Consider the following 16,554-nt stretch of genomic DNA (forward strand, 5'->3'; position numbering starts at 1 on the left):
TATAAAAGTGGAAATTGACGGTCCCAGTGATGCAGAATGGCGTGAGAGGAAACCTTTTCCAGCTCCCTCGTGACATTTCGACCAATTAAAAGGCTGGACGTAAGCAATGGGGTCGAAGAAAACAGCTGACACTGGAAAGGCGTGGCCACTTCTGAGTTTCTCTGAGCAGCTGGGGAAAGGCGCGGGGGCCGGCGGCCGGCTCTCCGCCGCGGACCCGGAAGGCCCTGCCCGCGGAGGCGGCGCTCAGCGCGGCTCCGTCCGTCACCCTCGCCGGTGCCCAGCCCGAGGCCCGCCCCCGACGGGAGTTCCTTTAAACTCCGCCCGGGAGCCCCGCGGCGCCTCCGGCCGCCGGCCCCCGCCCCTCGGGCGGCCGCTCGCCCTGTTCTGATTGGCCGCCGCCCCTGCTCCTCGCCGTGACGCCGAGGTCGCCCGCCGGGGTCCCGCCCTCTTCCGAGAGCCCTGAAAACAATTTTAAGATGGCGGCTCCGGCGGCGCGGAAAACAATGGGCTCGGGGCGGCGGGGCCAGGCCGCGGCCTGAGGTGGGCAGCCAGCGCCGGCCGGCGTCGGGCCGAGCGGAGCCGCAGGAAGACCCGCCGCCGCCCCCGCCGCTCGCGGGGCCATGGCGCGGCCGTGAAGCGGCGGCCCGCCGGCGGGGAGCGGAGCCCGCAGTTCCAGCCGCCAGAGACGCCCGCCCCGGGCCCGGCCCCGGCCCCGGCCCGCGCCGCCTTCGGCCCATGGTGCTGCCCACCTGCCCCATGGCGGAGTTCGCGCTGCCGCGGCACAGCGCGGTCATGGAGCGCCTCCGCCGACGCATCGAGCTGTGCCGGCGCCACCACAGCACCTGCGAGGCGCGCTACGAGGCCGTGTCGCCCGAGCGCCTGGAGCTGGAGCGCCAGCACACCTTCGCCCTGCACCAGCGCTGCATCCAGGCCAAGGCCAAGCGCGCCGGCAAGCACCGGCAGCCGCCCGCCCCGCCGCCCGCCCCGGCCCCGGCCCCGGCCCCGCGCCTCGACGCCGCCGACGGCCCCGAGCACGGCCGCCCCGTCGCGGTGAGTAGGCGCGGGGAGCGGCCCCTTCCGCGGAGAGGCTCCCCGGCCTCCTCGGGACCCGGGGCCGGGGGCCGGGGGCCGGGCGGGGAACCGAGCGCTGTCACCTGCCGCGAAGGGCGCAGTGGCGGTGGTTGGGGGAAACCGGGCGGTGAAGACCGGAGTGAGGCTCCGGCTGGGAGGCTGGGGAGCAGCAGCGGAAAGGTGCCCCGACTGGACCCCGGGATTCTGAGCCGTTTCCGTACACACCGGCCTGGAGCGGCCCCGGCAGTGGCTCCACTCACCCCGCAGTGTTTGTGGGGTCCTTGCTCGGTGCAGGCTCGCGGTTTACATACGGAGATGTCAGGCAGCCTTCAGCTGGTCAGACTGTCCTGAAGGGAAACACCCCAAAACCTTGGGAGATCTTAGTAAAAATAGTCCATGTTGAGGCTCCCCGGAAAGTTGTGTACTTGTGAGTCCAGCGGTGTTGTGGACAATTCCAGTTTTCAGTGATAAGCCTGATTAAAATTTCCGATGATGGCGAGTTTGTGGATAAGTTATTATGCCCTTTGGGTTCCCAGCAGCTCTTCCGGGGATTTGTCGGTTAGAGGTTTTCTTTCCTGAAGCTGATTCATAAGAGGGAGATGCTTGCCCTGGCTGGTGGCTCCGTTGGCTGAGCGTCCTCCGGTGTGCCCAGAGGTCGCCGGTTCGATTCCCAGTCAGGCACAAACCTAGGTTTCGGGTTCGATCCCAGGTCGGGGCGCCTACGGGAGGCAACCGATCCATCTCTCACATCAAACCGATGCTTCTCTCCCCCCTAAAAATAAATAAATAAACAAACAAATAAAAACGTTTACTAAGAAAGGGGGAAGAACAAAGTTTTGTTTTCTTGGTAATTTAAAGTTTAAAACAAATGTTAGCAATCTAATTTGTTCTGTGTTATTTTTAAATTCATGCCTTTGCTACCTTTCACCTGGGCTGTTGCAGTGCCCATCTCTAACTAGTCATCAAGCATTTGGTCTCTTTTCCTCTAAATGCTGTGTGTCCGCTCCGCCCCCCGCCCCCGCCCTCTCCCAGGTCCTATTCTCTGGTTGAATTATTTTCCGTATTCTCTCCCACATTAGTCTGGGCTGCTGGACATTTCATTGATTATTGCTTATCGACTAGTCAAGTCTTCTGGTTCTCACTTTTTTCGTCTGTAAACTGCAGGTATGTTTACCTTATTATCCTGCAGGAGCGTCCTTTCCTCTTTCCCAACCTTTCAGAAGACTGCCATCCTTCAGATCTAGCTCATCTTCCTCTTCTTTTTTAAAATTTATTTTTTATTTGATTTTATTTTGGTGATTTGAGAGAGAAAGAGAGGAAGGGAGGGAGAGAGTTCCATTTAGTTAGGCATTCATTGGTTGATTCTTTTATGTGTCCTGACGGGATTGAGCCTGCAACCTTGAGGTGCGGGCCAAGGTCAAGCCAACTGAGCCGCCCAGCCAGGGCCATCTTCCTCTTCTTGAAAGCTCGTTTCTGACCACACTAGCCGACAGGAATCAGAATCAACTTTGTCAAAACATTTAGAAGACTTATTGTCTATGCTGTTTATTTCTAGCACATAGTCACATACTGCTTTGGCCATGTCTTTCCAACTAGACTGTAAGCCCTGGGAGGCAGGAAGGTGTTTGGCTCAGAGTTCCTTACACATCTTAGGCTCTCAGCTGTGTTTATTGAATGATTGATATTAAACTTGGTAGTACATAGTAATTTATTCTTCTTTATGCTACCCTCAAAAGGCAAAATGGCTTAACTTCATGATGCCTTTACTAACAACTCCTGTTTTAAGGAAAGACTTTAACAGTAGCGGATGGTCATGCCAATTTAAGTACGTAATGAAAGCTCATAAAATCTTAGTTTACATGCAAATAGTTGCCTTGAACACCACCTAGAAATTATATTGGTGATGAGTCAGTGTGTTTAAAGAGAGTGAGAGTTTAGACCCTACATGATATTTTCAGTCCTGAATTACTGGAGAGAAATTTGGTATATTGTTTGACAGTAAATTAATTCTAAGTGTGTTCGAACTTGAATCTGGCTTGTCACTTATTCCTTTGGGTGTCAGAGACGGATCCGATGTGCCATGCTCTGTTGATGTCTTATCACAGTAAATCTTGGGCCATGGATTTCATGAATTTAAACTTTAGAGTGGAAGTGCTCTTCTGTTGTCTCTCTAGTACAGTGGTTCTCAACCTTGGCTGCACATTAGAATCACCTGGGAATCTTTTTAAAATCCTGATTTCTGGGCCTCGAGGGCTCCTTTCACTTCCGTCTCCAAGTGATTCTAGCTGAGCTCTTCAGCCTTGAAATGGATTGGAATGGGATCGTAGTAAAGGGAAGATTAATGTCACTAAGAAAACTGGCATTTTCTGTGTTAGTGGCTCCTTCAGGTCAGAGGGGAAGAAAATCCTTGTTTGGGTACGATTTGGGTTTAGAGAGAGATGGTGCCTGTTAGTTATTGTTATTTTTGACAGTTGAAACGTGTATTTAATGTAATTAATATTCCTTACATAAAGAATATTATATATTTTTTTCCAGTCGAACTGTAGTACTATTAGACAGCTGTTTCATAGCTCCAGTTACCATCCTCGAACTATTTGTACAGCTGAAAGGGATCAAACTTACTAATAGAGTTCATCTTCAGTTTTTCCTTCTCTTCAATATCCCACTACACAGCCTTAACCACTGTCTGCAAACTCTGTTAAAGATGGGTCAGAAGCAGTGCTTCAGACTCTAATTGTCAAGGAATGACCTTGCTAGGTTCTCTTTATGCTATGTGCTCTTTCAAATCCAAAATAGTAGTTTTCTAATGACAGTTAGGGTTGACTTATTTTTGTTAGGGATGTTAGATTATAGAGAATTATCCACCCACTTTATATAAATATTCATTCTGTAATGAAAATAGTTTTACAGTAGCTTGAACAGTTTCATTTAGTAAAATGCTCTAAAGGTTTATGCCTCGTCCCTTTATCTGCCATTGTTACTCTCTTTTTAAAAACTATATTTTTATTGATTTTAGAGAGGAAGGGCGGGGGAGAGGGAGAGGGAGAGATAGGTACATCAATGATGAGAGAGAATCATTGATCGGCCGCCTCCTGCACATCCCCTACTAGGGATCAAGCCCACAACTTGCGCATGTGCCATGACTGGAAATCAAACCACGACCTCCCAGTTCATAGGTTAATGCTCAGCCATTGAGCCACACTGGCTTGGCAAGATGTGTAGATTTTTAATAATGATTTATAGATTAAAATTATGTAAGAATTATGCAAATAACAAATTATTTCCAGGAAGTAGAGATATCTGATCATAAAACAGACATTGTACTGTAATCATGTGGGATAGTTTTAGAGAAAAGATGACTAATGTAGCTTTAGGAACCCATCTCTCACTATAATACTGGGGCCTCATCCTAACAACCTTTTTCCTTTTTTATCATCAGTATCCCTTTTCCCACTACATCCTCCCCTTCAGCTTGAAAGCACAAACAAATATTCTTTCTTTTGTCTTTTCTCACCCTCAAAATAGTGTTCCATCTTCTTCCTTTCCGTTGCCCTTTCCACTGAACTCTCCACTTACTCATTAGTCCATTGTGATCTGTCTTCTACCTCTTCTACTTTTCTGAAATTACCCCCTTAAAGAACACCAAAGATGGAATTATCATATTTAGTGGCTTCTTAGTCATCATTCTTCTTTACTTCTTCCTCCTTAAAACTTCTTTCTAAGCTGCTACCGGCTTCTGATTTTCTTTCCAGCTTCTGACAGTTTTCTCAGTCTCCTTCCTGCTCCCTTTAGTAATTAATTCATGCAACAAGTATTTGAGTGTCTGCTGTGGGCCAGAGCGTATTTTAGGCACGAGAAATATAGCCGTGGATAGGACAAATTAATCAGCTCACATGAAGAAAGAGATCAGTGATTTAAAAACTTATTTTTAGTTGTAATAAATGCTAAGAAACATTAGAGTAGTGTGATACTGAGTGATTTTCAGTAGCAGCTTTATGTAAGATGCTTTATCTTTTTTTTTTTTTAATCCTCACCTGGGGACGTATTTTCATTGATTTTAGAGAGAGAGGAAGGGAGAGAGAAAAACATTTATGTGAGAGAGAAACACTGATCAGTTGCCTCCTATACACACCAGACACATCGTACACATCATACGCTCCCCCACCGGGGATCAAACCTGCAACCCACATGTGCCCTGACCAGAAATTGAACCCATGACCTCTTGGTTCTAGGGATGGTTCCCAACCGAGCCACACCGACCAGGGCTTGATGCTTTGTCTTAATTTGGGCCTGAATGGCAGGAGGTTATCAGTCAGTTGAAAGTCTCAGAACATTCCAGTTAGAATTACCTACAGTGTTTGAGGCAGGGGCTGAGCTTTTATGAAGAACAGAAAGGAGGTCCCTGTGGCCAGTAGGCATCCAGTGTGAGAGGTGGGTAAGCACGAATCAGATCAAGTGCAAGGAAAGCAATAGCAAGACTTAAGCAGAAACATGATATGATCTGATTTGGTTTTGAAAGGTCATTCTGGTGCTCAATGAAGTTGGTGTGGGCAAGAGTGGATGCAGTTATGCTTTTACAGAAGTGTTGCCCGGTGGTAGTGGAGATGACGAGGAAATGGATTCTGGACAGGTCCTGAAGGCAGAGATGCCAGAGCTTGGTCATGGACTAAATGGATTGGATGGCGGTAAGAGAGAGGGGAAAGTTGAGGGGAATTCCAAGTTTTTTGCCTTGGTAAACTTTCTCTGCACACTTTTTAAATATTAATGTTCCCTAGGCAATTACAGTCTCTACTTTTTTCACTCAGTCTTCTTTTTCTGGGTAATGAATGTCATTGACTCTTTCAAAGCTTCACCTAGCATCTGTAATAATAAGATTCTCCAGAACTCTCTTCCAAGGTTCAGGACCATACTTCAGCTGTCTACTGACATTTCCACTTTGATACTCCACATGTCCAAAATAGGCTCTCCCTTTTTCCTGCCAATCTTTCATTCCTTTGGAGTATTTTCTCTAGCACAGTCATCCAAAGTAGAAACCTGGGAATTGCCTACTCCTTTCCTGCACTTCCAGCTTTGCGTTGGTCATTTATTCAACCACTATTAGCTTCTGCTGGAGCCAGGAATTATGGTGGCACAGGAACTGTGTCAGCAGCCTGATGGGAAGTAGGTCGTAGTAAGTGGGGCAGTGCAAAGCCATGTTGAGGACTTCAAAGCCTGTGGGAATATCAGGTAGGGGATGCCTCTTTTGAAGTTTGGAAGCTTTAAAGATTTGGCTTTTAAAATGGGTCCAGCCCAGCCGGCGTGGATCAGTGGTTAAGCGTTGACCTATGAACCAGGAGGTCACAGTTCAATTCCTGGTCAGGGCACATGCCCAGGTTGTGGACTCCATCCCCAATGCAGGAGGCAGCCAAACAATGATTCTCTGTCATCATTGATATTTCTATCTCACTCTCACTCTCCCTTCCTCTCTGAAATCAATTAAAAAAATAATGGCATTAAAATAGGTCTTAATATTTTCCAAAAGGGTATTCCATGGAAGACTAATTTCATGGGGTATATTAAAAGAGTTCTAGAATTGAGCAAATTTTGGAGACACTGGGATAAACAAATTTAAGCAGCTTCCTTTATTAGGACATTTCCAAACCTTTAATATGTTGCTATGCATGGGGATCCAAGCTCTTATCAAGGGGCATGTAATAGGACTTTGATCCTGTTGGAAAACTAAACAAAAGCACAAAATTATGATAGTAGTTCTTTAAATTTGGGGCTTAAAGTGTCAGAGGCTGGAAGATAAAGGTGAAAAGGTTGGAGTCAAATCATGAAAAGCCATATTTTTGATTTTGGGTGTTCGGACTAAATATATTTTTTGGATTAAATAATTTTGAAATATTGAGAATCCCCTGACACATTTTTATGTTGACATCTAAAGCTTTTCATCCTAAGTTTTTAAGCTTATCAAAAATTATGATGTATTTATGGTGTTGTTCAATTGTATACTAAACTACCATAATTCAATTTTTAAATGAAATATATGAAATAAGAAATTTATATAAAACAGAGCCTTATAAAGTGCCACATGTATTTAATATGAATCAACTATTTTAAAAAGAGAAAAAACAGGGGAAAATGTATGGCTCATGGTAGAGCATCCATCAGCCCTAATACCAAAGGGTCTCGGGTTCAATTCCCGGTCAAGAACACATACCGGGGTTGCAGGCGGTTGGGGCCTATGCAGGAGGCAACTGATCCATGTCTCTCTCACATGGATGTTTTTCTCTCTCCCTTCCTCCCTGTCACTCTCTCTAAAAATCAATGGAAAAAATATCTTTGGAGAGGATTAACAAAAATGTGGGGGGAATGCTTTTTATAGTTGCAGGGAGTATAACTTTCAAATAATTATAAATATTAATATTTAAAAATAAAATGGTTACATCACTTTTTAAAATGTAGCCAGTGGAATCTGAATACCTTAACAATATACTTTCATCAATCATTTACACTTTTCTTTAACAGAAATTTTAAACCACTCTTTTTTCTCCTGGAACTTGCATTTCTCTTAGACTTGCCCCTCCTAGTTTTATTCTAATATAATGAATGCTTGTAAGTCTTCTTATTTGATAATTCTAGCATGTTTCTTTCTAAACAAAAAATGGTATAAAAATTGAAATTAAAAACTTCAATTTAGCCAAACTGGCATGGCTCAGTGGTTGAACTATGAACCAGGAGGTCACAGTTAGATTCCTGGTTAAGGCACATGCCTGGGTTGTGGGCTCGATCCCCATTTGGGGGTGTGCAAGAGGCAGCCAATCCATGATTCTCTCTCATTGATGTTTCTCTCTCTCTCTCTCTCTCTCTCTCTCTCTCTCTCTCTCTCTCCCTCCTCCCTCCCTCCCTCCCTCCCTCCCTCCCTCCCTCCCCCTCCCTCCTTCCCTCCCCCCCCTCTTCCTTCCTCCTTGAAGTCAATAAAAATATATTAAAAACAAAAAACTTCAATTTAGCTCATGGACTGAAGGGTCCTGGATTTGATTCTGGTCAAGGACACATAACCTCGGTTCCAGGCTCGATTCCCAGTGCCAGGTCGGGGCTGGTGCAGGAGGCAACCAATTGATGTGTCTCTCTCACATCGATGTTTCTCTCTGTCTCTCCCCCCTCCCTTCCACTCTCTCTAAAAAGAAATCAATGGAAAAATATCCTCAGGTGAGGATTAACAACAACAAATAAATTAAAAATTAAAATATATGTTTAAAAACACACAGATAAACTTCAATTTACTTTAACCATAAAGCTCTATGTATACTTTTTTCTTAATCCTCATCTGAGGATATGTTTTTATTGATTTGAGAGAAAAAGGAAAGGGGAAGACAGAAAGAGAAATACCTATCGGTTGCCTCTCTCACATGCTCCAACCTGGGATGGAACCAGCAACCCAGGGATGTGCCCTGATGGGAATTGGACCCTCAACCTTTTGGTGTATGGGATGATGCTCCAACCAACTGAGTCACACCAGCCTGTATGCATACTTTTGTTGTTTTTAAAGTTAAGTATACAAAAGAAGAATATATGTAGCATTTAGAATGTTCTGTGTTTACGAATGTTTCTTATTTCAGTAAATTCAGTTATAGTAGTATACAACAAAACCAATGTATTATGAATATTTATAAGTTATTATTAAGCAAAAAAGTACAAGTTAATTAGAAATGTCTTCCTTAATGATATGGATGAGGGTTCCCCTTCCTCAATTTGTTCACATAAGCATGGATGAGTATTACTTGTTGACAGAATGACAATTCTCAATTCTTTTTTTTTCTTTCTTTCTTTCTTTTTGTTTTGTTTTGTTTTGTTTTGTTTTCTTTTCTTTTTTTTTTTTTTTTTGTAATGAAAAGGAAAAATATCCTTTGGTGAGGATTAACAAAGTCAGTGGTATATCACCAAAAGTTAATTTACTAATTAGCTGACAACTTGGTTAGGTACACCTTTAATTTTTTTTTTTTTAAATCCTCATCCAAAGAGTGAAGATATTTTTTCCATTGGTTTTTAGAGTGGAAGGGGAAAAAGAGAGAGAGGAGATGAGAGAGAGAGAAACATTGAGGTAACAGAGACAACAATTGGTTGCCTCCCACACGGGCCTGATTAGGGGTGGGGATCGAACCTGCAACCCAGGTACTTGCCATGACTGGGAATCAAATCTGTGACTCTCTGGTGCGCAGGCCAACACTTATCATTGTGCCATGCCTATCAGGGCAGTACACCTTTAATTTTATTGAAAACAAAGGATTAGAAGCTGTCTGACTTATAAATGGACTAATCTAGACATTAGTCATTCACTTTTCTCAGTTATTAAGAAACTAGAGGCCCAGTGCACAGAATTGTGTGCATGGTGGGGTTCCTCAGCCTGGCCTGCGCCCTCTCACAATCCGGGATCCCTTGGGGGGATGTAGCAGTGCTGAAGTGGCAGGTGGCTGGGAGGAGCCCCAGCTGGGGCCAGGTGCAGCTCTGCTGCCACTTATCCCGGACCTGCTGCACCTACCACTGCTGCCGCTGCTCAGTAGCACTGCCGTGGAGGCAGGAGAGGCTCCCGTCGCTGCAGCTGCGCTCGCCAGCCATGAGCCCAGCTTCTGTCTGAGTGGCACTCCCGCTGTGCGAGTGCACTGACCACCAGAGGGCAGCTCCTGCGTTGAGCATCTGCCCCCTGGTGGTCTGTGCACATCATAGTGACCAGTCATTCTGGTTGTTCAGTTGTGAAGGTCCCTTAGGCTTTTATATAGAGAGAAGATATTAGAGGCCCGGTGCACAGATTCGTGCACTAGTGGGGTCCCTCGGCCTGGCCAGTGGGGATTGGGGCTGGCCGGCTGGGGAGAGGCCATGAGAGGGCTCCAGGGCATGTCCAGCTCTCTCGCCCAGTCCTGATCGGCTGGACCCAGGCAGCAAGCTAACCTACCAGTTGGAGCGTCTGCCCCCTGGTGGTCAGTGCACGTCATAGCAACTGGTCGAATGAACTGTCAGACACTTAGCATATTAGGCTTTTATTATATAGGATGACATAAAGGCTTTACCAAATCTTATCAATTGTTACTATTATTCTTTCACACAGAGGTACCTTGTTTAACCTAATGTACTCAGAATTGGTTGGGAAAATCAAAATACTGTTCATTTCCATACATATTTGCCAATACAGTAGTTTTTGATAAAATACTTTTTTTCCCGCTTTAGATATATTTTCATCAAAACCTTAGAGCTGCTACTATAGCATGTTTAATGTGGAAAATGTCTACTATATAATCTAATTGGCAAAACCAGTCTTGTCTTCATTTCAAATTAATCAACCACATCAGACTCAGCCTTCTGTCAGAAAAAGTTTGAACTTCATTTTTCAACTACACATAATAATATACATACCCATGACAGCCACCTCACTCCTGAATTCTAAGGGAAAGTGTTCAAGAAGAACATGGAGCCTTGTCATGCGTTTTGTTACCTATCAGATAGGGTGCATTGCTTCATATTTCTTACCCACGTTCTCTCTCCTCTCTCATGGAGCATTCCTTCAAATAGCTGTAGGTTATTTGATTAGTTTAGGGTGGAAGAGATGTCTTTAATAGAAAAATACCACCACTCCTGCTGCCCATTCTATGATATATCTGAATTCAAAGCATTCTACCAACTCACAGACCAAACTTAGGCAACCTAAGTACTCAGAGCTCTTAAAGTCAGTGGTGAACTAGTCTGTCCAGCAGAGCAGCAGAAGGGACTAATTCAGAGTGAACATTTGGAGGACCATCAGTTTTGCTAGGCCTGGTGAAGCAGCATGTCATTGGGTGGCATCTGGCACCATGGGAATGAAGCCCATATAAGATACTCTTAAGATCTCCAAAGTATTTTGAGTATGGTTCTTTGAAAATGGCTTAATTTCTCTTAGTGTCTTCACATGGATACCCTTCCCCAGTCTCATAATGTCTGACACCTCCTCACATTCAGAGCTCTGCTCATGTGTCATCATTTCCTTCTAGACTCCTTCCCTAAGTCCCTCCTCATGCTGGTCTAGGTGCTTAACTCTCAGAACAACCGCACTGAACTTTAATTAGTGGTTTGCCTCCTCTCCATTAGACTGTGAGCAACCTAAGAGCGAGACCAGGAGTCTAGCACCGTACCTGCCACATATTTGGCAGTCAACAAGCATATGTTGAGTGAATGTTAATGATACTGTGGAAGGAGCTCTGAATTGGGAGTCAGAAGCTATATGTTTTTAGGCTGTGATCATTTAAAAAATGGTTTTGATAGAGGTAGGCCTAGATTTGTACTTCCATGTTCATTCAGCCTTGTTCACAATTGCCAAGAGGCAGGCTCCATCTTAAGTTTCCATCAACAGATAATGGATGAATGAAATGTGGCTTATACATATAATGGACTATTATTCACCCTTAAAAAGGAAGGCATTGGCCCAGCCAGTGTGGCTCAGTGGTTGAATGTCGACCTATGAACACGGAGGTCATGGTGTGATTCCCAGTTGGGGTACATGCCTGGGTTGCAGGCTCGATTCCCAGTGTGGGGCATGCAGGAGGCAGCCAATCAATAATTCTCTTCCTTTTTCTTTTTTTTTAATATATTTTATTGATTTTTTACAGAGAGGAAGGGAGAGGGATAGAGAGTTAGAAACATCGATGAGAGAGAAACATCGATCAGCCGCCTCCTGCACACTCCCCACTGGGGATGTGCCCGCAACCAAGGTACATGCCCTTGACCGGAATCAAACCTGGGACCCCTGAGTCTGCAGGCCGACGCTCTGTCCACTGAGCCAAACCGGCCAGGGCTGATTCTCTTTCATCATTGATGTTTCTCTCTCTCTCTCTCCCTCCCTCTCCTTCCTCTCTGAAATCAATAAAAAAAAATTTTAAAGAAAGGCATCTTATGTGCTAACGCATGGATAAACCTTGAGGACATTATGCTAAGTAAAATAAACCAGTTGCATAAAGACAAATACTGCATGATTCCACTTACATGAGATATCTAAAATATTCAAACTCTTAGAAACAGAAAGAAGAATGCTAGTTTCCAGAGTCTAGAAGGAAGGGGGAATTGTTTAACTGCTATAGAGTTTTTTCCATCTTGTAAGATGAAAAGTTCTAGAGATTTGTTGCACAACAGGGTGTATGTAGTTTACACTATTATACTGTAACTTAAGAAAGGTTAATAGCAACTGGGCAGTTCCTTGCCCCAGTTACCAGTTCAGCATTGCAGCCTCTCACTGCTCTAAGTCCCAAGGTGAGACTCCCTGCTCATTCAACCTGGAAGAAGAGGAGGATCATTCCTTATCCCCAGAATAAAGACAGGACAAAACCCATCCTATATAATAAGAGAGTAATTTGCTAAGTGTCCAACAGATCAGTTGACCTTTTGGTCGACCGCTTGACCAGTCGCTATGATGCACACTGACCACCAGGGGGCAGACGCTCCGACCAGTAGGTTCGCTTGCTGCTGGGGACTGGACAAGAGAGCTGGACATGCCCTCTAGCCCTCCGGCGGTTCCTCTCTGGCTGGCTGGCCCCCATCAGCCCTAATTGGGACTGGGTGAGACGGCCCTGATCGCCAGCCAGACTGAAGGACTCCACCTGTGCATAAATTCGTGCACCGGGCCTCTAGTGTTTTAATAATTGGAAAAACAGAGAGAAAAGAAAGTTTAAGATAGTAAATTTTATGATAAGGGTTTTTACCACAATTTAAAAAAAAAAAATTAGCCCTAACTGGTTTGGCTCAGTGGATAGAGCGTCGGCCTGTGGGTGGAAAGGTCCCAGGTTCGATTCTGGTCGAGGGCATGTATCTTGGTTGCAGGCACATCCCCAGTAGGATGTGTGCAGGAGGCAGCTGATTGATGTTTCTCTCCCATCGATGTTTCTAACTCTTTTTTTTTTAATATATTTTATTGATTTTTTACAGAGAGGAAGGGAGAGAGATAGAGAGTCAGAAACATCGATGAGAGAGAAACATCGATCAGCTGCCTCCTGCACATCTCCTACTGGGGATGTGCCCGCAACCCAGGTACATGCCCTTGACCGGAATCGAACCTGGGACCCTTCAGTCCGCAAGCCGACGCTCTATCCACTGAGCCAAACCGGTTTCGGCAATGTTTCTAACTCTTTATCCCTCTCCCTTCCTCTCTGTAAAAAATCAATAAAATATATATTTTTTTAAAGTGGAGAAACCCTTTAAAAAAAATAATTATAAGACAAAAACTTTGATTTTTTTTACAAACTGCCGGGGCTGGCCAGCAAACCCTGAGCGATGGATGAATGGATTACTCCCACACAACGTTTGCTGTGAAAGAGAGGCTAAGGGATGGCCTGGCTATAGCAACCAGGCAGCCCCGATTGCCTGCCTCGTTAGCCTTTTATTACAGTTTTTATCTTTAGATACATTCAGTAGGTGCGTAATCTTGGGAGGACACGTGTTTACATTGTCCTCTAGGCAAGGGCATCCAGGGATTAAGCATACAGATTCCAGTAAGCACCTAGGGGTCTGCATGTGCACAGACTTGTTTGGAAAGGTCAAGGAATAATTAGGGGCGCTGCTTTCGACACTCCCCTAAGTTGGAATCCGATAAACAGGGCAGATGGCCTTCCACACACTTCCCTTTTCTCAGAATGTCCTTCTTACAAACTTCCCAACTAAGTCTCGTGTGCTCTCCATCATCTCCGCCTTTTTTGTTTTGCTGAATGTAAAAGACAGAGGAAGGTGGTGAACTTTCTGCTTTGGAATATCAGAGTCTGTGAAGTGTGTTTACTGCTCCAGTTCTGATTTTACAGACTATAAGAAAAAAAAGAGCAGTGTTAGTTATCTGGAATGCATGGAGTGTGAGTAAGCTCCAATGATTATCAGCCTCTGCCGTCAGCTTCATCATTCGCCAGGTTATTCCAGGGGCATTCTGATTATGGGGAAGGCACAATGTTCAGGGCTGCATAGCCCCCCGTCCAAAATTCTTCATTTCTGGAAGAGGATTGGTCCCATGCCATGCCTTGGATTGATGGGGTTTAATACAGTGAGCTGGAATCTACAGCTGCCCTGTGGGGGTAGAAACACAGGCATAGCCTCCCCCCGCCCATGTTAATTCATTGGGTCGCATCCAGTTATTAGTGTCCACATCTCACAAGACTTGTGGTTTCTGAGATGGGCTATTGAGATAAAGTGCTGTTCTACTGAGGATTGAAAAAGATCATTCAGATTTTAAAAATTCAGGGTAAAGAAGAAGTATAGCTGGGTCCTGAGTCCTATATTCCCCCTTTTTTGTTTTACTAGAATACTCTTCAGGGTAGCATGAGCATGTTCAACAACGGCCTGCCCTTGTGGACTGTAAGGGATTCCCATAGAATGCTGGATGGACCAAGTTTTGCAAAAGGCAGTGAAGCCATGGCTGCTATAAGCAGGCCCATTATCAGTTTATCTTGGTTAATATAGCTACAATTGGAAACAGGTCTTAATTGAATTCATGCAAAGAAATGTATTGCCACTTATTAAGAATTGCCAAATACTGAAGGGACAGGTGGGGAGAATATATAATTTATCAAATTGCTTTAAAAATGCTTCCTTATATCTGAAAAACAAAAAGTTTAAGAATCAGCAATACTTTCAAATGGCATGGAATCTTGTCCTTTCTGCAAAACACAATATTTCAGAATAACAATTAGAACTATAAATGAAAGCATAATATGGTTATTATTACTTGACAAAGCTTCCCATGTACCTTAAGCAGAAAATTTTCCTTCATGAGAGAGAAAACAAGCACTTGAGGCATTCCAGACCTATGGAGTGATCCAAAGCCAATTCTAGGTCAAGAAAACGTTTCTTAAAATTCAAATCCTGGAAGGATTGTTAATCTTATTTTACCAAAAGATCATATAGCAAAGTGTTAGACACAAACATAGGCCAGTAAACTTCAGTTCCCACGATTAAGAGATGGCTTAAAAAAAAAAAATACCTAGCCCTAACCAGTTTGGCTCAGTGGATAGAGCGTTGGCCTGCAGACTGAGTGGTCCCAGGTTCGATTCCAGTCAAAGGTATGTACCTTGGTTGCGGGCACATCCCTAGTAGGGAGTTTGCAGGAGGCAGCTGAATCAATGTTTCTAACTTTCTATCCCTCTCCTGCTCCCTTCCTCTCTGTAAAAAAATCAATAAAATATTTTTTTAAATGCCTCATTAATGTTCTATATAATAAAAGGCTATGCAAATTGTCCCCTCAACCGGGAGTTTGACCTGTGTTCAACCAGGGGGCGGGGCCAGCTGGTGAACCGCCAGCAGCCCCTCCCCCCACTAGCCAACCAATTGTCCCCGATCGGGGTGGGCTGGCCAGACCCCACCTGTGCAGGAATTTGTGCACCAGGCCTCTAGTAACATATAACCATTTTACTAGAAAAGGACTAACCAAAATAAGGTTTATTCTCTAACTTCATTTATCCTTGGGTGTGATCAGCAAATGACACTAATTGGATTTCTGCTATCCGTCTCCCTGAGTATATTGATATAAGCTATTTACCATCTGGTTATACCTTCTGGTTAGGGAGGCAAAATGCAAATCATTTACTCTTAAGTGTCCTTGGCTTAGAGAAGAAAGGATTTACTAGATGGCTCCAAATTGCTGATTAACCATCTCAGTTTCCCTATTCTACTTGTCCTGGCTAACTGGCCTGTGTCACTTACATAACTTCCTTTTGATATTTCTCTTCACAAACTTCCTACAACTTTCACAAATCTTTCTTCAGAAACCTTACAACTTTCAGAAATAACCAGCTTTAGAATTCACTTTCATTTTCCTTCAGAATGCATCTCCATGCCTTAACCCTTAGAAACCTTAATTTTTAGGTGACATCTAAGTAATTAACATTCCCCAGATTAGCAATACATTTACATTTTAAGAGATATTTCAAATAAAATACAAGATATTCATTAACAGATTCAAATCCATCCTCTAGATTTTCCATACAAGGCAAAACTCAGATTAATATTTCAGTATCCTTTTATTTCAAAATGCCTAGATATTTAATAATTTTTACTATTTAATTCAGTAAACTCCAAAGTTTTAAGTTACCAAACACTTTGGAAAACTATGTTTAGGCATATATAATTACCACTGAAAAAGCTTTATTATATACCCTTCATTTTAGTTATATTTATTTTGCCTTAACAACTTTGAGATTTTAAAGCCAATTATTATTATCCAAGGCATTTTCTTGGCACATTTTGTAACAGATAACACTGGCTTTCAGTAGCTTTAATGTTAAAGTACTATTTTTTTCTTTTTAAATTATAAAAATTGGAGTGGCCCCCACACTGCTATTTCTGCAGCCTGCTGGAGGACACTTCTACAGGTCTAATCATCCTAGGAAGAAGACTTGGAGGGTTTAGACCAGCGGTTCTCAACCTGTGGGTCGAGACCCCTTTGGGAGTCGAACAACCCTTTCACGGGTTGCCTAAGACCATCGGAAAACACATATATAATTA

At 44.0% G+C, this 16,554-nt stretch overlaps 1 protein-coding gene across 3 annotated transcripts in view; it reads left to right on the top strand.

Annotated features, from left to right (window-relative positions):
- The first annotated feature begins 171 nt into the window (after positions 1-171).
- MAML1 (mastermind like transcriptional coactivator 1) overlaps positions 172-16,554 on the top strand; it is a 66,860-nt gene continuing 50,477 nt past the window's right edge. The window contains exon 1 of one of the 3 annotated variants that reach the window (XM_036312518.1): positions 172-1,050. In XM_036312518.1, coding sequence (XP_036168411.1) covers positions 736-1,050 — 315 coding nt within the window. In that variant the 5' untranslated portion in view covers positions 172-735. Of the gene's footprint in view, positions 1,051-5,455; positions 5,757-16,554 lie in introns of those variants that run through there. The other 2 variants (XM_036312517.1, XM_036312519.1) reach the window with 2 other exon arrangements.

Source organism: Myotis myotis, unplaced genomic scaffold (assembly GCF_014108235.1).
Source record: "Myotis myotis isolate mMyoMyo1 unplaced genomic scaffold, mMyoMyo1.p scaffold_m19_p_6, whole genome shotgun sequence".
Taxonomy (NCBI): Eukaryota; Metazoa; Chordata; class Mammalia; order Chiroptera; family Vespertilionidae; genus Myotis; species Myotis myotis.